Source organism: Centroberyx gerrardi, chromosome 22, assembly GCF_048128805.1.
Source record: "Centroberyx gerrardi isolate f3 chromosome 22, fCenGer3.hap1.cur.20231027, whole genome shotgun sequence".
NCBI classification, from domain to species: Eukaryota; Metazoa; Chordata; class Actinopteri; order Beryciformes; family Berycidae; genus Centroberyx; species Centroberyx gerrardi.
In genome coordinates this window covers 1754003-1778563 of record NC_136018.1, presented here as the reverse complement: position 1 = coordinate 1778563, position 24561 = coordinate 1754003, and the positions used below count along the sequence as shown (strand labels likewise).

General features: G+C 40.4%; 3 protein-coding genes across 4 annotated transcripts in view; all 3 read right to left on the bottom strand.

Moving 5' to 3' along the window:
* Positions 1 to 956: 956 nt before the first annotated feature.
* Positions 957 to 11662, bottom strand: LOC139931434 (protein NLRC3-like). 2 transcript variants are annotated; one of them, XM_071924936.2, is made up of 8 exons: positions 11461 to 11662; positions 9564 to 11364; positions 8246 to 8419; positions 7836 to 8009; positions 7276 to 7449; positions 6759 to 6932; positions 6052 to 6101; positions 957 to 5021 (listed from the first exon to the last, which is right to left on the bottom strand). In XM_071924936.2, coding segments are annotated over exons 1-8 (3225 nt in total). In that variant the 5' UTR covers positions 11462 to 11662; the 3' UTR covers positions 957 to 4344. The 2 variants fall into 2 exon arrangements, with proteins under 2 accessions (XP_071781037.2, XP_078147496.1); XM_078291370.1 differs by lacking the exons at positions 7276 to 7449; positions 7836 to 8009.
* Positions 11663 to 11854: 192 nt separating this feature from the next.
* LOC139931435 (uncharacterized) lies at positions 11855 to 14175 on the bottom strand. The gene is made up of 5 exons (XM_078291520.1): positions 14083 to 14175; positions 13568 to 13678; positions 12878 to 12988; positions 12283 to 12459; positions 11855 to 12056 (listed from the first exon to the last, which is right to left on the bottom strand). Exons 1-5 carry the CDS (start codon positions 14112 to 14114, stop codon positions 11855 to 11857), a joined length of 633 nt encoding a protein of 210 aa, XP_078147646.1. The 5' UTR covers positions 14115 to 14175.
* A 9561-nt stretch (positions 14176 to 23736) lies between these two features.
* The window catches only part of rmc1 (regulator of MON1-CCZ1), a 23079-nt gene continuing 22254 nt past the window's right edge, over positions 23737 to 24561 (bottom strand). The window contains exon 15 of the mRNA XM_078291519.1: positions 23737 to 24561. This exon is cut by the window's right edge and continues 327 nt beyond it. The gene's annotated coding sequence lies outside the window, so the exon portion shown is untranslated.

Genomic DNA, 24561 nt, shown 5'->3' with positions numbered 1-24561 from the left:
CTCTCTGAACATTGCATCAATGATTGTGTATGTGGTTTTAATTTGCGATTTAAAGTAAATAGCGCAAAAAGTAAAAGTGGGATCAAAAAGTTGAATGAAAGCATGAATCTGTAACATTATTCTACAAGATGCAACTTGAACAGTTTCTAGAGCCGACGGTGTGTGAGGAGACAGCGAGCCAACTTTGGGGGAGACATTTTCTTTGTGGAATAATAATAAGAAGAAGCAGAATAAATAATTGCAATTTCTATAATAGTGGGCTAGCCAAGTAACTATTTTAGCACAATATTCTACTTCTGATGTGCACCTTTATAAATTTAAAGTCATTTATGCTAAGTTTAAGCATTTTTATAAATACAATAATTTCTTAACCCCATTGGGCTAAAAGAACCAAACCGACACAAACAGATTGTGGGGTATACGACAAAAATAAAGCATTATCTTGTACACACAGTCTTCTCTGGTGCACACTTTTGATTTATAAATTTATAAAGGTGCACATCATAAGTATATTATGCTAAAATAGTTTAAACTGCTATTTCTCAAACAGAAGTTGGAGGAATATGCATGGGATATGTCGCTTCCTGGCCGCTGGCACCAAACAGGAACACACTCTTGTACCTTCATTGTTTTTGAAGAGTATCATTTTTGAATTGTATTTCATAACAAGAACCGATCTGCACACTTTCCCTCGGGGATTTAGTTATTTAAAGTGATGCAGCAGTTTGTCTCTGAGCTTTTTCATGTATTATTTAAAACACTGAGTTGAAACCTGCAGCAGAACACCGACTGTGGAAACACATCGCTGGCTTTAGACTCTTCATGGGCGTTAAAAATCTAAATTGACATGGGTGTTGTTATTTCGTAATAATGTAATGAATGCATTTCCATGTGTCTGTCAGTGTTTTAAAGACCAAGGAACAGAAAATTCAGTTTATTGTTTATTATTTCTGGGGTCAAAGCATAACGTCACATTATATAAAACAAAGACGTACATAATACTGTATGACTGAATGAAAAATAACAGAAAGAGAAAAAATACAGACTGGTACAATTAGGCTGTACCACAAAGAATGGTGGGAAAAAAAATGTAAAAGTCAGTGCATCATGGGTAAATTACTCCAAAGTAATTAATCCAAGTATATAGACAGATAGATTAGTTTATTAATCCTTGAGGGAAACTGGGACGTCATCAGCAGTTTAATGACGTACAGAACAATCAAATTAGAAAGAAATAATACCACAAAACCATAAAATAAAAATTGAGTAAAATAAAGACTTACACTAATTCATATTTTAGTCCATTTATTGTCATTTAGAAAAATATGGAGTTACAAATGAGCTACATACTTATTACAAGATACATATATAAAACACCTCGTTACTGTGATCATATAATGTGCAAAACGATTTTTTAGTTTTAATCACAGTGGTGATCCAAACAAACGTGCTTAAATGTGACCTTCAGAAATAAATCAATCTGAAGTTGTATCACAAGTTGATTATTCTTGATTAGAAGTGTTAACATGCTTGGTCTATTTAAATGTCAATATTTTTAAAGTGCTTGCTGACCTTTTTAAAATGAACTTGTAACATAAAAAAAACAACGAAGTCAAAACCCTTTTGCACAATCCATCTTAATTATCTCAAGACCCTTTAACAGGTTTCCTCCTGTTCTTCTACATCTCTCCTCCTTGAATGAAGTGGATTTATGATTTTAAAATAAGGATTCACTCCTTAGTAATTGTGCACATATACTTTCAAAAAAAAAAAGTTTTATCGATTTGAAAAGTTAGAGAAACAAAAAAACAAAACAATCCAAGCATCACTCTGGATGGACAGACTGACAGCTTATTTGGCAGATAGATGCATTTCCAGAAAGATCAGCAACTGCATGAAGAAGTGAGCGGGCAGGCAGCCGGAGCAGGAAGTGACCCGAACATCTGGACTCTGGTGCACATGTGCCGTCGCTCGCTGCACACGTTTCTCTCTGGAAAACATTTCTGCACATTCTCTGCACGAGGCGACACAACCTGTTCCCTGTTCTGACAGCAGAGTGACAGAGCAGACTGACGACGCACTTCTTCATATTCTTCATTTCTCTCTCTCTTTGTTTGTATTTTCAGACTCGAGCTCATTTCACTGAGTTTGGTGACACCAGACGGTTTAAACAGTTCATTCTGTACATTTGCTCTCAGCAGCTGTAAAGTGTAGTTTCTGTAAAGCTAGGCTCCACGCCACGACTCGTCCTACACATCTACATGTAGACTTGTTAATGTCAGCATGATGCACATATACATATCACTGTTTCATACAGTACACATACTGATCTTTTACATTATATATACTTTCATTTATATACAGTACTGTGCAAAAGGCACCCAAGAGTTTTTATATAAATTGTGTCTTAGATGTTTATGCATTTTTTTCTGCATTAGTGTCAGTTGACTTCTCTTTATAGCACATTTTGTGATATTTAGAAACTTTTCATTTAATTATTTTTGAAAGCATCTTCGCTTTACTTTTTTCTTTTACATGTGCCTAAGACTTTTGCACAGTACTGTATATAATACATATATTAGTCCATATTTAAGAAAGCAATCGTAACTGCTAGTAGCATCTGTATGTAACTGTGATGTAATCTGTACATTAGTAATCCATACTCCTCCCCCATATTTCCAACCAATAGTTTACTGAACATGTCTTTAAATTGGCACCAGCATACATTTATATAACCCCACAATTGCTTTCATTCTATTTTACTGCTTTACATTTATTACATTTTACTGTTTTTACTGCTTTCTTTGGATTTTATTTGACTTTTTCTCTGCAGAATCCTATTATTTTGCCTGCTGTAATGACCTCATTTCCCCATGAGGATGAAGAAAGTTTCAAATTATTTTATCTCCTACATTTGTCATGATATAAAAACAAGGATTCATTCCCTTGTAGATATGTATGTTTCATCGATTTGAAGATTTGCAGAGAAGAAATGCAATGTGGGGCTCGCTGGTGGAAATTTAAGAGACTGATTGACAACTTATTGGCAGATGGATGCACTCCAAGACCACCGACTGCAAGAAAAATATGATTAGGAATGACCAAATTCAACCAATGACCGTCAGAATTTTTAGCCAATTAACTTTAAAGTATAAAAAAAAATAAATCCACATCTTCAACTCTCCATCTCAGCCTCTTCCTCTACAGTTTCACCTCTCACCTGCTTCATTTCGCTTCATCCACTGAAACTGCTGTGAAACCTGCTGCTTCCTCCTGCTCTGCTGTCAGATTCCTCTTTTTGTGCCGAAACAAAAGCCTCCACTTCCCCCCCGCACGACCCTGTTATCCTGCTGCTGCTTCCTGTTGCCGCGGTTTGAGTTTCTCTTCTCTCTGTCCGTTCAGTCACGGTGGCTCTCGCTGCTCATGTAGTCTGTCCTGTCATGTTAGTGAGCGTGAGATTACCTGCAGACGTCCACACACCTGGAAGTCAACGCATGAATACAATATTTTGTTCAGCGATCCTCTTAGTTCCAACAACACTGAGCTTCCACAGCTCCTGGTTTCACTGGTGGAATATATAAAGTGAACGCAGTTTCACTCACTACTACAATCTCTCTCTCTCTCTCTTTGTCTCTGTCTCTCTCTGTCTCTCTCTCTCTCTGTCTCTCTCTCTCTGTCTGTCTCTCTCTCTTTGTCTCTGTCTCTCTTTGTCTCTCTCTCTTTGTCTCTCTCTCTCTGTCTGTCTCTCTCTCTGTCTCTCTCTCTCTCTGTCTCTCTTTGTCTCTCTCTCTTTGTCTCTGTCTCTCTCTCTGTCTCTCTCTCTCTCTCTCTGTCTCTCTCTCTGTCTCTCTCTAAACTAACAAAGGAAACTTGTTTCTTTCCGGGTCGTGTGTCTTCAAACTGGGAGCCAATCGAATGGCTCCTCTGGCTCCACAAGGTCTCCCTATCCAACATTTTCTAACAAGAAGTTCTCCAGACCTCTGAGAGCTTGAGACGGAGGTGTGGCTAGATGAGATTAGTCCGCAGGTTTCAGCGAGGACCCCGTCCCGTACCGTCCTGCCTGGTGTACGAGCGCACGCTGGATCTCCCTCACGCTGGATCTCCCTCACGCTGGATCTCCCTCACGCTGGATCTCCCTCACGCTGGATCTCCCTCACGCTGTATCTCCCTCACGCAGGATCTCCCTCACGCAGGATCTCCCTCACGCAGGATCTCCCTCACGCAGTGAGCAATGTGGATTACAAAAAATGTTACACATGCAGGCGTAAAAGAATGAGCATACAGACCCCGGCTCCTATAGAGACGGTCCTCCCTAGCAGCTAATGAGTGACAGGGTTAATGAGCCTAGCGGTTAACCAGAAGGTCTGCAGGGAGCTGGGGAGCCGCTACAATACGTGCTCTGCTCAAGTGTCTTTTAACAATCCTTCGTGTCCTCGAGCGGGCCATTCGCGGCGGCGGTCGTCCCGGAGACTCTGGGACATCAAAGGCGGCTGGACGAAGGGACGCCGAGGATCCCCAATAAACCCCGAACCCGAACCCGGCGTAGAGAGGCTCGGTGAAGGTGCCGCAGAAGGTGTAGAGGAGGCTGCGTGTGTCGGAGGAGACTCTGTAGAAGGACAGAGTGCCGGCGGGCCAGTCCAGATACACTCCCACTCGGTTGGATCCGGAGGACGGGACGGGGACGGCGGCGTCCCTCCCTCCGTGCCAGGCGATGTATCTGTCTCCGTGGCACTCCAGAGTCCAGGACTTGTCGTTGAATCCGAGCCTGGAGTCGCCGCCTTTTCCCTTCCTGCCGGTTCCTCCGTACGCTACCGCCACGCGAACCAGTCCGCTCCACTCCACCTCCCAGTAGCGGCGCCCGGTCAGGCCCTCTCTGCACAGGACCTGGACGCTGCGGTCGAACCGGTCCGGGTGGGCGGGGTGCGGCTGCTCCTCCCACAGCCACATCACCCTCCTGTTGTCCTCGGACAGACGCAGCTCTCTGTGCGCCGTGTTGGGGTCCAGAGTGAGGTCACAGCCATCTGAGAGAGAGACACGTGACATGAGGAATCACCGTTACTGACACACTGCGGCACTTCACAGCTGTATGGGAATCTACTAGGGAGAGGAGTGAGCAAGTCCACTTCGCTCGAGTCCCAAGTCAGTCTCAAGTCTAGAGGCACAAGTCTCAAGTCAAGTCCCAAGTCTAAATGTAGATTATCAAGTCAAGTCCAAGTCATTAAAGTCAAGTCCCAAGTCTAAATGTAGATTACCAAGTCAAGTCCAAGTCATTAAAGTCAAGTCTCAAGTCTAAATGTAGAACTCAAGTCAAGTCAGAACAAATCAAGAGTCCAGTATCAATTTAATATCTTAAAGAAAACTAAATATCTAGGACTTTTCAATGCAATATGGTTTTAATAGGATAAAAACTTGGTAAGAGCATCATGAGTTTGATTTCTATAATCAGTTTCAACTTCAATAAATTCAATCATTCCATACAAATTCAGAAAACAGAATTTAAATTCAGTCGTCCGCTGGAACAAATCTCATCACTTTCAATCTAAGTCATTTACACAAACACAAGATCTCAAGTCAAGACTTTAGAAACCTTTTCAAGTCATCAAAGTACAAGTCAGAGTCAAGTCCCAAGTCACCAGAACCCAAGTCAAGTCAAGACTTTAGAAACCTTTTCAAGTCGTCAGTCTCAAACAGTTAAAACTGTGACTCGAGTCCAAGTCATGTGACTTGAGTTTATGGTTTGCACTTTAGTTTTTATTTTCCCTCAGAAATAAAAAGGGATTTTTTCAGTCATAATTTTATTCATTCATATTTTGCTCAAAATATTGTGTATCAAACTGAACAGTCAGCTGAATTTATTGTTACATTCCTAGAATATAGTATGTGCTTCAGTTTAGTAGATAAAGTGAAGCACATACTGTAGATGCAGCAGGCTAGTGTGTGTGTGTGTGTGTGTGTATGTGTGTGTGTGTGTGTGTGTGTGTGTGTGTGTGTGTGTGTGTTAAGTAGGTCTGCATCTGTTTTAGCGAAAAGTAGAAAAAGCTCAATACTCACATCTTCTAAGGATGTCAGGTTTAATCCAGTGTTCTCCTCCATGATCCACTCTGTAGGGACGAACACAACAAACAACAAATCATCAACAGGTCGACTCAACAATGTCCGCCATTAAAACCCGGTGAACACTACAAGACTTCAGGCCCGATTTAGCTGTCCCAGACAAAAGTTTGAAAAAAAAAAAAAGTTTTGAGGACGGTGAACAGCCATTGAAAACTTATGACGAAGAAGCGGAAACTACAAAACACCACACTAACCATCATGGCCTCAAAGAAGAAATAATTTTTGGCTTTATAATTTACTCTCCCAAAAATAACTTTCTCCTCCAAATTCTCCACACTGATCCAACATGGCGGCGAGGCAGAAGAACAGGAAGCTTTGCTCATAACGGAGCTACTTGATAGAAACAAGAAGAAACAGACTCTACAGTATAAATTCAATAAGAAACTGAGCTGGAAAACCATGTTTTGGTCGGGTTAGTCGTCTCTGTGTTCGCCGCTAGGTTTTAATCTGACGGAGATGGACTAGAGAGACTAGACAAGACTAGACACAACTAGAGACAACTAGACAAGTAACTACAGGAAACAAGGTGGTTTAACGGATGTGGTACAGAGATCTTAGGTGTTTGAGAGTCGCGTTGCGCTCGGCGCACCTGGGATGAACCAGCGGACCTCGTCAACACGTTCTGATCCAAGCCTCTAACTGACCTGAGAGAGTCCAGTCTCCAGCGTGGATCCTCCAGTCCAGCAGAGAGCAGCTTCACTCCTGAGGCTCCTGGATGATTGTAGCTCAGGTCCAGCTCTCTCAGATGGGAGGGGTTGCAGCTCAGAGCCGAGGCCAGAGAAGAACAGCCTTCCTCTGTGAGCAGACAGCCTGACAGCCTGCAGGGAAACACATGACAAGAACACATGATACACTTTATTTAAACAGTAATGCTGCACCCAGTTTGAGCTTCTCTCCGCCTACTGTGTGATTTTGAAAAATGCAAGACAGTGGGGAGAGGAGGGGAGTTTGTGGTCGGTCTGGGTTGGTAAGAAGAGGAACAGGGCGGGGCGTCCCAAATCTAACTTTATACTGGGGGTGTTTTTTTTTTTTACCAAATGACGTATCTGAGAGAGGAGCACAACAGACATTTATTTGTATGAAAATGTCACAGATTATTACTTTGACAAACTGCTGTTTATGTTCAACCAGATGTCCAGATATGAGACAGAAGATTCTCACCTCAGAGTCTCCAGTCTGCAGTTTGGACTCCTCAGTCCGGCAGACAGCAGCTTCACTCCTGAGTCCTGCAGCTTGTTGTTGCTCAGGTCCAGCTGCCTCAGATGGGACAGGCTGCAGCTCAGAGCCGAGGCTAAAACTTCACAGCATGTCTCCGACAACCTGCAGTAACTCAGTCTGAATAAAGAACAAAACACCAAACCTTATTAAATTATTATTATAACCACTGTCATGTCATGTCATGTCATCCCAGGCTGCATTCAGAACTAGCCATCAAAATGAATTGGATGGTTTGGGAATCCACCCTTTCAAATTTCATGGCCAATTTCACGGCCAATCAACCCAAAAATAGGAATTGGGTTCAGTGGAAAATGGCAAACAATTAGGAAAAAAAATGTGTGCAGCAAATCATAAAAAACATACTGAACTGGCCAAAAAGAAATGGTGAACGCGCTTTTCCCTCAGACAGACCGCCTCTTTCTAGAGCATGAATCCGCCACATGCAGACAAAAGTGTTACCGCAGTCTCAACGCACGATCAACACCAAGCAAAATACTGCTGACCTCAGAGTCTCCAGTCCACCGTTTGGACTCCTCAGTCCGGTAAACAGCAGCTTCACTCCTGAATCCTGCAGGTCATTGTTGCTCAGGTCCAGCTGTCTCAGATGGGACGGGGTGCAGCTCAGAGCCGAGGCCAGACTGCTGCTGCATGACGCTGTCAGTCCACAACCGGCAAGTCTGTGAACAGAGAGTACAGGATAGATCAGACAGAAAGTGTAGGTGCAAGGTAGACCAGATAAAGAGTTTTGATCTACAACTGTCCGCCATTTGACAAAACTGAAGCCTCCTCTTAAAAAATGATTGCTGACGAGATTTAGTAAAGCACAGTATGTTCAGTAGTACTGATGTTCACCAGTATTGTTGCACGGTTAGATGCACGTTTCATTCAAAGTGTGAGAGAAAAGGATCTTCACCTCAGAGTCTCCAGTCTGCAGTTTGGACTCCTCAGTCCGGCAGACAGCAGCTTCACTCCTGAGTCCTGCAGCTCGTTGCTGCTCAGGTCCAGCTCTCTCAGATGGGACGGGCTGCAGCTCAGAGCCGAGGCTAAGACTTCACAGTCTGTTTCTGAGAGCCCACAGTCAGCAAGCCTGAGATCACACATTAAATGTTATTAATAGGACTAATTATCTAAACGAAGCCAGCCACAAGCACAGGAAACCCCGTTTACGCAGAAAAACCTTAGCTGTAATAGATGTTGTTGTTGTATAAGTCATTTAAATTATTCTCCAACTTATCTATTTACAAAATAAAAACCCGACCATAATATAAGCATTACTCATTAATCAAAACAAAGGGCATTATGGAGAGAAAATAAGAGAAACTAGGTATATAAAAGCAATGCAATGTAAAGGTTGTAAAAGCTACAATCTGTAATTTGTTGCTCAGTCTTGCTGCTGTGCAAGAGCAAGTACAAAAATATACGCCCAGAACAGTTTGTTTTTAGCAAAAGCTAGCCTTGCTGGCTAGCTAGCATGTTGATGCTAACTAGCATCGTAATAGCTAGCTACAGTCTTGCTATACTAGTAACTATATTTTAGATCAGTGATTCTCAACCTTTTTCATACCAAGGACGGCAAATTCAGTCCACATTAGAGCCACGGACCCCCATTTGATGAGATTTTGTCTCTCGGACCCAAATCTGAGAATATTTTTCTTGTTAGATATGATTTTGTCCAGAATTCTGTATTGTAGGTAGAGAGATAACAATGAAACTATGACCAAACTAGTCATTCTTCTACATTCTATAACTGTGTTAACTTCTTGTAAATTAAATAATGGTTAAGTTTAACAATTCATCCATTTTCTGGGGACCCCCTGGAACCTCCTCAAGGACCCCTGGTGGTCCCCGGACCCCACGTTGAGAACCACTGGTTTAGATGTCATTACCATGCTAGTTAGCGGTCAGCATGCTAGCTAGCCAGCAGGGCTTTTGTAATTCCTCTTGCGCAGCCGCTAGAGGGGCCACATGAGCCCAAACTGTAGCTTTAAGAAGTGATTTTGTAATTGTTATATGGTTGTTGGTTTACTCCATATTTTAGCAGATGTGGCAGAAAAAGCACATTTATCTTTTAAATTTCCAACGCTGTAAATCCTAAGTGATGCAATGCTGGATTACATAAACTAGATAAAAGTGACGTCTGTTGATATGATACAGTTCCCTTCTTAGCTCATGCAGCTCTTTGGGTTTGTCTCACTCTTAGCATTGACGCTAACATTGATGTCACTACTAACCGAGCCGTTCTGCAGTTCCTCACAGCTGGCATCAGTCTGAAGCGACCAGCCCGGGATGTGTTGTACGTTTTCAGGTCCAGCACGTCCAGAACCTCCTCTGAAACCTGCAGCATGTAGGCCAGAGCGGAGCAGTGGATGTCAGACAGTTCCTTCTCTGACCTGTCCTCCGACCTCAGGTACTCCAGGATCTCCTGATGCACCGAGTGCTCGTTCATCTCCATCAGACAGTGGAAGATATTGATGCATCTGTCAGGTGAGATGATACCTGTGTACAGCTCCTTCAGGTTGCTGATGGCTCTCTGGATGCTCTCTGAACTGCTCTCGGTCCGACCCAGCAGGCCTCCTAAGAGACTCCGATTGGACGACAGCGCGAGGCCGTGAAGGAATCGGACAAAGAGGTCCAGGTGGCCGTTCTTACTTTGTACGGCTTGGTTCATGACTCTGTCCAGAAAATCATCGAGGGATGCGTTGTCATGGAACTCCTCTCCACATTCATCCACAAGGAAGTGCCCTAAGACTCCCATGTTCCCACTTGTGTAACAGTGGTAAGCGTAGACGGCGGCGAGGAATTCCTGAACGCTCAGATGAACAAAGCAGTAGACCGTTTTCTGGAAGAGCACGCACTCTCGTTTAAAGATCTTGGTGCAGACTCCCGAGTACAGCGCAGCTTCCCTCACATCAAGACCACACTGTTCCAGGTCTTCTTCATAAAACATGAGGTTTCCTTTCTCCAGATGTTCAAACGCCAGCTTGCCTAGCTTCAGGAGAACTTCCCTCTCAGTCTCCAGCAGCTCCTGTTGACTCATTTCATGTCTCTTGTGATACTTCTTCTTCTTCCTTTTAGTCTGAACCAGCAGGAAGTGAGCGTACATCTCAGTCAGGGTCTTGGGCATCTCTCCTGTCTCATCTGTACTCAACATGTGCTCCAGAACGGTGGCAGTCATCCAGCAGAAGACTGGGATGTGGCACATGATGTGGAGGCTCCTCGTTGTCTTGATGTGCGAGATGATTCTGCTGGCCAGCATCTCATCTCTGAATCTCTTCCTGATGTACTCCTCCTTCTGCGGGTCAGTGAACCCTCGCACCTCTGTTACCCTGTTAATATACTCAGGAGGGATCTGATTGGCTGCAGCAGGTCTGGAGGTTATCCAGAGGAGAGCCGAGGGCAGCAGATTCCCCTTGATGAGGTTTGTCAGCAGCACATCCACCGATGATTTTTGAGTGACATCAGATATGACCTCACTGTGCAGGAAATCCAATAAAAATCTGCTCTCATCCAGCCCATCCAAGATGAAAACAACTTTACAGGCAGCGAGCTTCTCTGCTGTGACCCTCTCTAACATTGGATGGAAAAGCTTTATAAGGTCCAGTAAACTGAACTGCTCGTCTTTGATCAAGTTCAGCTCCCGGAACGAAAGCAGGATCATGAGATTCACGTCTTGGTTTGCCAAGCCCTCTGTCCAGTCCAGAGCGAACTTCTGCACGGAGAACGTTTTTCCAATACCAGCAATACCCATCGTCAGTACTGCTCTCATCCGTCTCTGATCACCAGGTAAGGGGTTAAAGATATCGTTGCAGTTGATTGGCGTGTCGTGGAAGGCGTCCATCTTGGATGCTGTCTCAAGCTGCCACACCTCGTGTTGGGTATTAACCCCTTCACTCTCTCCCTCGGTGATGTACAGCTCGGTGTAGATGCTGTTGAAGTGCGCTCCACTTCCTGTTTCAGCGTCGCCTTCCAACATCTGTTCAAGTCTCAGAGTGATCCTATGTTTCTTTAAATCTTCCTTTAGACTGTAATCCACTGGAAGGGAATACAAAATATTTATCAATGTTAAACATCCATTATTGATAGCAAATACCCAAATATGGTGTTTGGAGTACCAAATGTTAGTTTTACTTCGTTCAATGTGGATTTGACTCCCAAGGTCAAAGTCAAACTCCCAGACATCCAGATCTAGACCAGCCCAGGGGGTGTACAGTCGGTCGAAACCTTGACCATGGGCGGTAGAACCTGGATTCGAATGATCCTCGCCACCCAGCAGGCTACAGGACGGATCCTCAGTCACAACACCACTAACACTCCTGTGGTGAGAAACACAGTTAGTCCTTCTTCAAACTGTTCACGTTTGTTTACCGCAAAGGTTTTCACAGCAGTGCGGTTACACAGCACCAGATTCCAATGTAAGACATCACTGTTCAAATATACAACAGGTAATTTCAGCTATCTGACTGGTAAAAGATGCATCCTGACTGTGGATTATTGCTGTAATGGGTCATGTTTACAGCAGAGTTTACAAATTGGGTTCAGCGACAACGGAAACACAAAATGTTTCTAGCCTTTTCTCGTAGAGCAGTTGTCTCCAACGATTTCTCATGGAGGGCCTTGATGGTTTTGGTTCTTTCTTGAAATTCAGAGGGTTCAACATCGAGTCGTCGCTCTTCATAGACAGAAAGCTGGGTGCTGGAGACTCTGCTCTGCTCTGCTGATAGTCTCTGGAAGGACCAGTGTGCAGTTAAAACACAAGTTAGCAGTCGCAATCATCATGAGCTGGGAATTTCACTTTAACTGTCAAGATCTGTGACATTTACAGGTACTACCAGCCTGACAAAACATATGAAACACATAAACAGAATTCTATCCAACATCCTTGGAATTGATCAGCATCATTTTAATTATCAAGTGCAGAAAACACATAGGAATTTATCTTGGTGACATTACTTTGATGGTTTGGGTTCATTGCTGAAATTCAGAGGGTTCAACATGGAGTCGTGACTCTTCATAGACAGACAGCTGGGTGTTGGAGACTCTGGTCTCTGGGTCTTGAAGACAGGAGGAATCCAGAAGTATCTGGGTCTGGACACCACGTCTTCACTCAGACCTCCATGATGGCGCCAGCTGGGAGATTTGTGATGTGTTAACAGCATGTTCACATTAACATCGGTGTGTTTGCCGGCTAGTTAGCTAGCTAACAGTTTGTTCAGGTTAACTGAGCTGACTCTTCTCAAGCTACAACTCAGAGTGTTTTGGAGTAGAGACTAGGGCTAAAGACAAGACAGTTTACTGTGTCACAGTAACCAAATCCACCTTATCACACTATTCACTTTTACTGAGAACGTTACTGAATGGATCTACAGCCACACCACAACAAGCTGACTCAGCTGCTCTCTGCTTCTAGCTGCTTGATACAGATTTACACTTTATTAACTAACACACAGTTCTACATGTTCCTCCATCATGGAGTCAGATGTGTTTGCTGGGAGATTTGGGACGTAACTGCAAAGCCTCTACAAACATTAATTTATCTTGATGTTACCTTGATGGTTTTGGTTCATTGCTGAAATTCAGAGGGTTCAACATGGAGTCGTGACTCTTCACAGACAGACAGCTGGGTGCTGGAGACTCTGCTCTGCTCTGCTGATAGATTCTGTTAAAACACAAGTTAGCAGTCACAATCATAATGAGCTGGGAATTTCACTTTATTTCTTTAACTGTCAGGTTTTGTTAGAACATTTACAGGTGGTACCAGCCACCAAAATATCATCGCTGTCGGGTGAAGACCTTGTAACTCCAATTTTGGTTAATTTAATGTTCTAAAGTCAATTGAAGGGACTACAAGTCCACCAAAACACATGAAATATATAAAAATAATAATAACCAACATCCCTAAATTGATCAGCATCCCTTTATACCCCCTCCCTCCCCAATTCGGATCATTAAATTAGAAATTTTGTTTCAAGGACCTGGGACTTGGGATTTACATAAATGTCCTTGCAATTTTGTTGAGGTGGGATAGCCAAAGCCACGCCTGCGCCGTACTGTGTAACTGTTTCTTTTTTTTTTTTTTATTGTCTATGTTGTTTAAAGGGTCTGTACTGTCTTGTCTTGTCTTGTTATTTGTGGTGAAGCCAAAGACAAATTCCCACATTGTGGACAATAAAGTTTTCGTTTTCATATTAATCATGAAGTACAATAAACACACAGGAATTTATGTTGGTGACGTTACCTTGATGGTTTTGGTTCACTGCTGAAATTCAGAGGGTTCAACATGGAGTCGTGACTCTTCACAGACAGACAGCTGGGTGCTGGAGACTCTGCTCTGCTCTGCTGATAGATTCTGTTAAAACACAAGTGAGCAGTCACAATCATAATGAGCTGGGAAGTTCACTTTATTTCTTTAACTGTCAGGATTTGTTAGAACATTTACAGGTAGAAACAGCCAGCCAGAACATCATCGCTGTCAGGTGAAAACCTCACAACAAGTTTGGGATTCTAACGTCAATTGAAGGATTACTTGGTTTGAGAAAATGATATAACCCTTGGGTTTATGAAACCTTTTCAAAACCAATTAGAGAAGTGAAAAATAAGGCTGTTTTTCTTGGGTCCTTAAAGGTAGACATTTTGGAGAAGTTCTTACCTGACAACAGCACTACATGAAATATACAAATATAATTTCTATCCAACATCCCCAGAATTGATGAAGTGCAATAAACACACAGGAATTTATCTCGGTGTCGTTACCTTGATGGTTCGGGTTCCTTGATGAAAGTCATCGGTTCCAACGTCGAGTCGTGACTCGTCTCAGAGGGACCGCTGGGAGGAGGCCGCTCCTCTGTCTCAACACACACACTCATTCTTAACGCTCACACCAACCTGGAGAAAAGATCAGCACTGTAAATATGGCAGAATGTGTGAGTGATAGATACGCAGATATTGTGCCATTCTTCAAGAGGGAAGCAGTGAGTTCTTTGGGGGATGAAGGAGCTAGAAATCCACTTCCAATGATGTTTTCTTTGTCAAAACTTTTAATCTGGATCAGAATTATCCAGATATTCGAATATCCTTTTCTACAATCCAGAATCAGACTGATTTTGCCATCCAACGTGACTTTGAATTTTGTCTTTAAGTTCTTATGCATTGTATACTTGTGCAGATAAGTGAATAAAATAACTTACAAACTGCCAATATACACTTTTTCATTTAGTTCACTCGTCCTTTTGGGCTGAACAACATGGTGTAACGTCATTTGTCCAGCAGATGGTGACACAGCTAATTCAAGTGTGGAAATCTGGATTCAGCACACTCAGGAAATAAAGGTTCAGTTGTACTTTTTGTCCCAGCAACAAAAGGTAAAATAAGATAATTACATATATATACAATAATAATATCTTCAAAAAGTATAGAGGATGAAGAAGTTGAATACATCTGCACATCTCCTAAAGTACTGAACCAGTTTAAAGTTGGAAAGGAGTCTTTTAGCCTTTAAGAAAAAATATATATAAATAAATACAATTATAATAATGATAACAATAATAATAATAATAATAATATCAAAAAGTCGAATACATCCACTCATCTTCTGAACATTTTAAAGTTGGAATCGGCTGAAAGTATTGGTCCAAAGTTTTCTCACCACATTTTTAATTTATGTAAAATCGAAGAAGAAACATCTTTTCATTGATTTCCCAAATGTTTTCTTTGTTTCTATCTTTGGTCAGATATTGCTTTGCTTGTTTTTGACACTTTTAACAAACTTCTTAACATCAAAGAAAGGACAGTCCTGTTTCTTGAAGACTAACTAACTGACTAACTGACTAACTACCGGTAACTAACTAACTAACTAACTAACTGACTAACTAACTGACTAACTAACTGACTAACTAACTAACTAACTAACTGACTAACTGACTAACTACCGGTAACTAACTAACTAACTAACTAACTGACTAACTAACTGACTAACTAACTAACTAACTGACTAACTGACTAACTAACTAACTAACTAACTGACTAACTGACTAACTAACTAACTAACTAACTGACTAACTGACTAACTAACTGACTAACTAACTAACTGACTAACTAACTAACTGACTAACTACCGGTAACTAACTAACTAACTGACTAACTGACTAACTAACTGACTAACTAACTGACTAACTAACTAACTGACTAACTACCGGTAACTAACTAACTGACTAACTAACTGACTAACTGACTAACTAACTAACTGACTAACTAACTGACTAACTAACTGACTAACTGACTAACTGACTAACTAACTAACTGACTAACTGACTAACTAACTGACTAACTAACTGACTAACTAACTAACTGACTAACTAACTAACTGACTAACTACCGGTAACTAACTAACTAACTGACTAACTGACTAACTAACTGACTAACTAACTAACTGACTAACTACCGGTAACTAACTAACTAACTGACTAACTGACTAACTAACTGACTAACTAACTAACTGACTAACTAACTGACTAACTAACTGACTAACTAACTAACTGACTAACTGACTAACTAACTAACTGACTAACTAACTGACTGACTAACTGACTAACTAACTGACTGACTAACTAACTAACTAACTGACTAACTAACTAACTGACTGACTAACTAACTAACTGACTAACTAACTAACTAACTAACTGACTGACTAACTAACTAACTGACTAACCAACTAACTAACTAACTGACTAACTAACTGACTAACTGACTGACTAACTAACTAACTGACTAACTAACTAACTAACTAACTAACTGACTAACTAACTGACTAACTAACTAACTAACTAACTGACTAACTAACTGACTAACTGACTGACTAACTGACTGACTGACTAACTAACTAACTAACTAACTAACTGACTGACTGACTGACTAACTAACTGACTAACTAACTAACTAACTAACTGACTGACTAACTAACTAACTAACTAACTGACTAACTAACTAACTGAGTAACTAACTAACTGACTGACCAGACGGATCGCCTGCCGCCCGACGACAGGACCAGTGTAACCGCCACACAATGTGCTTAAAGCTACAAGAAACCAAGTAGATAGGCTATATATCTTTTATTGTTGACTGAAGTAAAATGGCGTTTCTCCTCCTTCTAACGGTTCGTTTTAAGACCGATAACAGCCGTCTCTAACCACAGTCAGCACGGTTATAACAGCTGGTACCAGCTCCAACAGATGAAAAACACGCTGTACTTTTATAAATTGGTATAAAATCTTTACCGTTGGTGTTTCTCTTGGTCTCTTGTCGCCGTCGGACTGAATTAGTTTCTTTCTCTTTCCCTGTCTGTACAGTCACACCCATGAAATGACTACTTCCCTCAATGATTCATGATGATGATGTATGATTCATATCACATGGGGAAATACACTCGAAGGCATTATACAAAAAGTCTTTCCTATTATATTTACTCTTATTATTTTAGTCCTGTTCTTTCTGTCTTTTTGCCTTTGACCTGGTGGACTCGCAGCAGGAAGCAGGGTTGCCAGATCTCGGGGAGAAACAAGCAAATCAAACTCACGAAAAAAAAAAAGACCTATAATCTAATTGAAACCCAAATCAAGCTGCCACGTTGTCTTATTCTGTGTGATGAATCATGAATCACTTACTGGATAATACAGTGAAGGACATGTACAGACAGTGGACATTTTTATTCCTTTGATTTATTCAGGCAGGTTATTTCTGCATTTTTTAAGTCATTTTCACCCTTCTTCATGTTCACTCATGTGGTCTTCACTCATCACATGCTGCTAAAAAAAATATTCGATTTTTTTTTTTAAATAAATAGTAGATATTTGTATTTATATTTTTATATCCTGCTCTGAAGACCAACAGTGTTCTGTTTTGTGTTCTTCCTTTGTTATTGTTAATCATTATAATGTATGTGTGCCCTATATTGGACATTTTTGAGTTGCATAGGCTACTACATTTTTATGGGCCCACACACTATCATTTTTATATGTAATTTTTGTATATTATATATATAGTATATTATATTTAATATTTGAATGTACAGTACTGTGCAAAAGTCTTAGGCACCCTAGATTTTTATATAAATTCCGTCTTAGATGTTTATTTGTTTTCTGCATCAGTGTGTCAGCAGACTGCTCATAGTATTTTTTTATATTTAGAAACTTTTCATTTCATTATTTTTGAAAGCATCTTCGCTTTACAGAATTTTTTTTTACATGTGCGTAAGACTTTTGCAGACTTTTTTGTAATTGCAGAAAACCTTAATAAAAAAAGGGGGGGGGGGGGGGGGGGGGGGATAATAATAATAGATGAAAAAATTAAGATTGACTGCACCTGCCCATCACAACTGGTCCTCTACAGTAGAAAACAGACAGCTGTGTGTGTTAAAACTGTTCTACATGGACCTCAGTTGTGAGTCAGTCTATTGAATTGCTTTTGAAATTGAATTGAATTAACTATTTACCTATTATCCATTATTTGTAAATGACTTGTTACAGTATTTGACTTTTTCATTTTATGTTGCTTTGGCAATATGCCAATAAAGCAGATTTGAATGTGAAAAAAAACAAAAATCGACAGAGAGAAGAAGGAAGTTTCTCCATGTGACGGGAGGGAGGGAGCGCGAGGAAGCGCGAGAGAGGAAGCGCGAGAGAGGAAGCGCGAGAGAGCGGTTACGGTTACAGGGCGAGGCAGCTGGGCAGCTGTGCTCGAGCGAGAGGGGGGAGAAACAGACCGTTGATTGGTCAGGTAGCGCAGCTGGGGCGGCACGTGGGAATGATTGACAGCTCATCACTGACAACGCATCTCACAGTCGTTGTTTCTGTGCGGTACGGCGGCCGGACGCAGACAAGCTTTAAGAAGGAAAGCGTTTTGAGAACAAGGACTAAATCATGTCGATGTTTTCAAGCGACTTTCTGCGAAAAAACGACAAAAAAACAAGCCCATTTTCCTGATATTCAAGCAACATGGCAACAAGAAAGTCTGCTCAGATTCTTTCCAATCACGTGACAAAACTGAAACCTTGTGGCTCATGTTCCACTATACCGTAATTCACCTAAGCACTGCGCATGGCAAAAACACTGACAATAATAATACTAATAATAATAACAACAATAATAACAATAGTATCCAAAAGTTGAATATATCTGCACATCTCCATTCTGACCATTTTAAAGTTGGAAAGGAGTAAAGTTGAAATCTCTTAGCTGAATGTGTGTAGATGTGTTCAAAGTCCATAGTTTTAATACTCATATTTAATACTCACATAATCTCATATGTACGTCGCTTTGGATAAAAGCGTCTGCCAAATGGGAAATTGTAAACTGTAATACTACTACTACTACTACTACTACTAATACTACTACTAATAATAATAATAGTATCAAAAAGTTGAGTATATCTGCACATACCTGACCATTAAAAAGTTGGAATAGAATCTTCAGCGGAAAGAATGCATTCAATAGACATAGTGTTGTAAATAATAATAATAATAATAATAATAGTAATAATAACACTAAATGTTTGCTTTTGAATGTGTGTGCAGTTAGTTCCTGCAGCAGACTGACAGCTTCCCGCCTGTTTGCCCGCTGCAGACTTTTGTAAATATTACCTGCTTGCACAAAACCACACTCTGAACCCTAACCCTAACCCTACAAAACAACACTCTGAACCCTAACCCTAACCCTACAAAACCACACTCTGAACCCTAACCCTAACCCTACAAAACAACACTCTGAACCCTAACCCTAACCCTACAAAACCACACTCTGAACAACTGAGCCAGAACTAAACCACAGAAACATTCCTGCTCTTTCATGTCAACGTCCGCAGACAGACACAAGCCCCGCCAAGCTGATCCTGTTTACCAGAGGCTACATAAGATCAGCTAGAGTTACAGAGAGGTAATGTCTCCTCCGTCTGCAGACCGCCTCTCAGGTCACTGCTGACAACATTAAAAACAGAGACTGAGCACAGGAAGTCCGAGCCAAACTGAACCTTCGTGAACTTGCTGAACACACAGCTTGAAAACAGCTTGAAAACAGGCAGAAAACAGCTTGAAAACAGGCAGAAAACAGCTTGAAAACAGCTTTAAAACAGGCAGAAACAGGCTGAACGAAGCTGTTTCAGGTTTCTTTCTGCTTGCTAAAGGGAGGAAACTGCAGGAAACGGAGCAAAATGACTTCATTGTTTCTCTCCTGACCCAACAACAGGATTCTACATTACAGACGTGGATTTAATAAGAATAATAACAACATATATGTGTAGCATTTCTGTTGGTATGGAATCTAAACCCTAGTTATGATCTTTTTACATTTAAAACACTCTGCTCTCTGTTCACTTACTGGTTTGTGTTGTTTCTCTTCCTCGCTCAGCTGTTTCCTGCAAAGTCACACAAAGGAGATTACATGTTCGCTCTTCTGCTAAAGTTCACTCCTCCCATTTCATATGCAAACATGAGCATGCGATAAGGGCATGTTGAGGCGGGTCTAGCAAACTGGTTTGGAAACAAAATGCTGCTTTGAAATGAAATCCCTCCTCCCTCCACAGAAAATCTCCTCCTGCAGAAGAATGTAGAAGATGAAAAATAAGATCTACAGAGCAGCATTTCTGGTTGTGCAGGAGAAATCTCTCCGGGGGATCAGGGTGAACATGAACACTTAGAAAAACATAAAGCATGCAAAAATAAAGCATGTGCATGGAGAAACACTGGAGAACAGGTTTGTGTTGCTGTTGTGAACAGCAGGCTTTTCCAGAGTCTGCAAGCTTATTTCAAGACATCTTTAAGAAAATACACCTCCAGTCAGCAGTCTGGACACCTGACTGAATGTTCTGTGTTTCTCATTCTCTTAAAGCCATTTTGATCTAAAGGCTTCTGCTTAAATGCTTGAAAAAAGTCTTTGCCTTTCCATCAAGGCAAAGGGCGGCTACTTTAAAGAATCTAAAATATAAGATAGATTTGATTTGTTTAACACTTTTTTGGTCGCTGCATAATTCCATTTGTGTTATTTCATAGTTTTGATGTCTTTACTGTTATTCTAAAATGTGGAAAATAGTAAGAATAAAGAAAAATGTGGTGTGTCCAAACTTTTGACTGGTAGTGTAAATATATTGGTGCACGGACAAACATCGCTTGTCTCAAGAAATTCTGTTCTATATATCTGACTTCAACTTCTAAGGATTTTGACATAACTAAATTTGAGATATTCAACGAACTGAGCTACTAATACAATTTTAAACAGGTGATCAGTAGCCTCTAATAGAATAAGAATGATGTTGCACTTTTGATTCCTGCAGGGAAATTCTTATTTTCGATCCACCAACCCCTCCACAGAGAGGTCAGGGGTCAGGGGTCAGAGGTCAGAGGTCAGGGTCTGGAGCTGGTAGGAGTCAGTGTGTTGGTCAACACACTTCAGCAGGGTGGAGGTTCGAACCTGAACCTGGATCCTCTAGATGGACAGTTTCTCTACTCACCATGCTGCACTGCTGCCTTTTTTTTACCCCCAAAAATATTTGAAAGTATTAAATAAAACATATTATAAAGTGTAAAATAAAAAAAAATGTTTCAAAGAGTAAAAGATTTAAAAAAAATAAAAAAAGATAAGGAAAATACGATTTTGCTCTGTGAACTACGTTACCTACATGTAGCATCATTAAGGATCAATATGTTTCAAAATAGTAAACATTGTTTTTAATTACTTTCAAAACACATTTGGAAAGTAACTCCTCAAAACTGGGAAACATTCAGGCAGATCTGAGAAAGCCAAACCCAACTGTAAACATTGAGTGTAACTGGTTTATCCGGTTCAGTTCATCAACAACCTGAGATCACAACCTGGATCACATTCACTTTTCATATTTTAGAAGAGAGAACAGAGAATACCAGCGTCTACGTCTCGTTTACGTTCCCCCGGTGCATGCTGGATGTACTCTACCGGTCAAAAGTTTGGACACACGCATTTTTCTTTATTTTTTTACTATTTCCCACATTTTAGAAGAATATAAAAACTACAAAACTATCTTATATTTTAGATTCTTTGCCTTGATGGAAAGACAAAGGCTTTGGAAAGAAATTCATACATAGGATCAACTTCACTATTTATATTTGTCTAAGAAACTAATTTCCAGCATTTAAGCAGAAGCCTTTAGATCAAAATACTTTAAGAGAATGAAACACAGAACATTCAGTCAGGTGGGTTCAGCCTGGTGACTGGTAGTGGAACTGGATTCAGACTGTGTGCCACTAAAGCCAGAAGTGAAGAAGAAATTCACAACACGGGGTTATCAAGTGCTCGTTATTCACATTCAGTTATAATGCCAGTGTGGACGAGCTTATATATGTAAAACTAAGCAATAAAGAGACATGATAAACTTTTACAGACCAGACTGAACGTTAGGTTAATCTTCAACTCTGACAAGTTCAAAGTCCAGAGCCTTACTGTCTGTTGTCTTTGGCTGTCATCGCTAGTTCCTGAAAAGTCTAATTAAAGTCGTATTGCTGGGATTTATGTGTGTTTAAAATATTGTTTGACTGACTTTTCAAAATAAAAGCATGGTGCACCCAATATTTGCGGTTAACTGATCAGAAGCTCAGAGGAAGATCAATATGTAGTAAGTGAAATGTCCCTTTAAATACAGGAGGGAGCCAGCTGTAATAAATCACTTTCCTCGAGTTAGCTGTACAAAATGTCATTCATAGACATCACATTTATTTTATATTCAATTATCAATTCACCGTATTAAAAACATACATTTCCATGTCATTTAATGCAGTTCAGTGGCATTTGAATAAAAACATAGATTAAGCAGTGGTGACTGTTAGTTATACAATAATTCATTCTTTATCATACAAAATGACACAACATTATATTTACTGTCAACCTCACACTGAGCCATTCACCTCATATGTACAGAACACAGACGAGCTAACATGAACATCATGTTACGGTACATCATGTTAGCATCATGTTAGCATCATGTTATGGTACATCATGTTAGCATCATGTTATGGTACATCATGTTAACATCATGTTAGCATCATGTTATGGTACATCATGTTAACATCATGTTATGGTACATCATGTTAGCATCATGTTAGCATCATGTTATGGTACATCATGTTAACATCATGTTAGCATCATGTTATGGTACATCATGTTAACATCATGTTATGGTACATCATGTTAACATCATGTTATGGTACATCATGTTAACATCATGTTAGCATCATGTTATGGTACATCATGTTAACATCATGTTATGGTACATCATGTTAACATCATGTTATGGTACATCATGTTAACATCATGTTAGCATCATGTTATGGTACATCATGTTAACATCATGTTAGCATCATGTTATGGTACATCATGTTAACATCATGTTAACATCATGTTATGGTACATCATGTTAGCATCATGTTACGGTACATCATGTTAGCATCATGTTAGCATCATGTTATGGTACATCATGTTAACATCATGTTATGGTACATCATGTTAACATCATGTTAACATCATGTTATGGTACATGATGTTAACATCATGTTATGGTACATCATGTTAACATCATGTTAACATCATGTTATGGTACATCATGTTAACATCATGTTAACATCATGTTATGGTACATCATGTTAACATCATGTTAGCATCATGTTATGGTACATCATGTTAGCATCATGTTAACATCATGTTATGGTACATCATGTTAGCATCATGTTACGGTACATCATGTTAGCATCATGTTAGCATCATGTTATGGTACATCATGTTAACATCATGTTATGGTACATCATGTTAACATCATGTTAACATCATGTTATGGTACATGATGTTAACATCATGTTATGGTACATCATGTTAACATCATGTTAACATCATGTTATGGTACATCATGTTAACATCATGTTAACATCATGTTATGGTACATCATGTTAACATCATGTTAGCATCATGTTATGGTACATCATGTTAGCATCATGTTAACATCATGTTATGGTACATCATGTTAACATCATGTTAACATCATGTTATGGTACATGGATCATGTTAACATCATGTTATGGTACATGGATGTTAACATCATGTTATGGTACATCATGTTAACATCATGTTAACATCATGTTATGGTACATCATGTTAACATCATGTTAACATCATGTTAGCATCATGTTATGGTACATCATGTTAGCATCATGTTAACATCATGTTATGGTACATGATGTTAACATCATGTTATGGTACATCATGTTAACATCATGTTAGCATCATGTTATGGTACATCATGTTAGCATCATGTTAACATCATGTTATGGTACATGATGTTAACATCATGTTATGGTACATCATGTTAACATCATGTTAGCATCATGTTATGGTACATCATGTTAACATCATGTTATGGTACAGGAGTGACAACATGATAACGTTCTCTACAGTTATGAGCTGAATAGTCTTCCACTCAAAACATGACATTTTTCCAGACCTTTTTTCCTTTGGATATTTGATGATTTTGTCTGATAATCCCTCCGTTGGCCCGGAGTTACATAATTATACAGAAGCCTTCAGATGGAGAACAGTTGTCAGAAGTGATGTGTTAAAGGTTCATTATACTGAGACTCGTTACATACATCTGTACATTCATAAAGATACTCAAGGTTGTGTAATTTAATTAGAAACGTAACATTTAGACTCCCAATGATTTGAATTCAGTGCATGATTGCAATCATCTTGACAGTTCCAGACTTCACGACAGATTCATGTGGTTTCTGGTAGGAACGCTGTGAAAGCTAGCATAACTGGCTAGTCCGGCTAGCTTTGGTCTGAAGCCAGGGTCAGTCCGCCTCGCCGTGAGACCATGTGACACTTTACTGAGAGTTCAGACTGTGAGCAACAGGATCAACAAGAAACATGATCAGGCTCTTCCTCCTCCAGAGCTGAGCGACCAGGAAACTTGTCACCGTCATCATCCGTCAACAGCCAATCAGATTTCTCCTTCCTCGTTTCCTTTCTGAGGCGATTTAGTTTCATGATGACGAAGCTTGGAGAACAGCTGAGCCATCGTCGAGTCGGTGCTGAGATCATAACTTTATGAAAGGCAACACAGAAGCAGCAAAAATACACGACTTTCAGGTTTAAATCTTTGTAGCTGCAGACCGCTACATAGAACCAATCAGAGCCTCTGGCCCCGCCCACAATCTGTCAGAACAGA

Excerpts from the sequence above, each read along its gene's own strand:
- LOC139931434 (XM_071924936.2), bottom strand. Across the intron at positions 6,102-6,758 it reads TGGAGACTGGACTCTCTCAG|AGTGGATCATGGAGGAGAAC; the intron begins GTCAGTTAGAGG and ends TCGTCCCTACAG. Across the intron at positions 5,022-6,051 it reads ACCTGACATCCTTAGAAGAT|ATGGCTGTGACCTCACTCTG; the intron begins GTGAGTATTGAG and ends TCTCTCTCTCAG.
- LOC139931435 (XM_078291520.1), bottom strand. The coding sequence starts at position 14,114 with ATGACTTTCATCAAGGAACCCGAACCATCAAG. Across the intron at positions 13,679-14,082 it reads AAGGAACCCGAACCATCAAG|AATCTATCAGCAGAGCAGAG; the intron begins GTAACGACACCG and ends GTGTTTTAACAG. Across the intron at positions 12,989-13,567 it reads AGTGAACCAAAACCATCAAG|AATCTATCAGCAGAGCAGAG; the intron begins GTAACGTCACCA and ends GTGTTTTAACAG.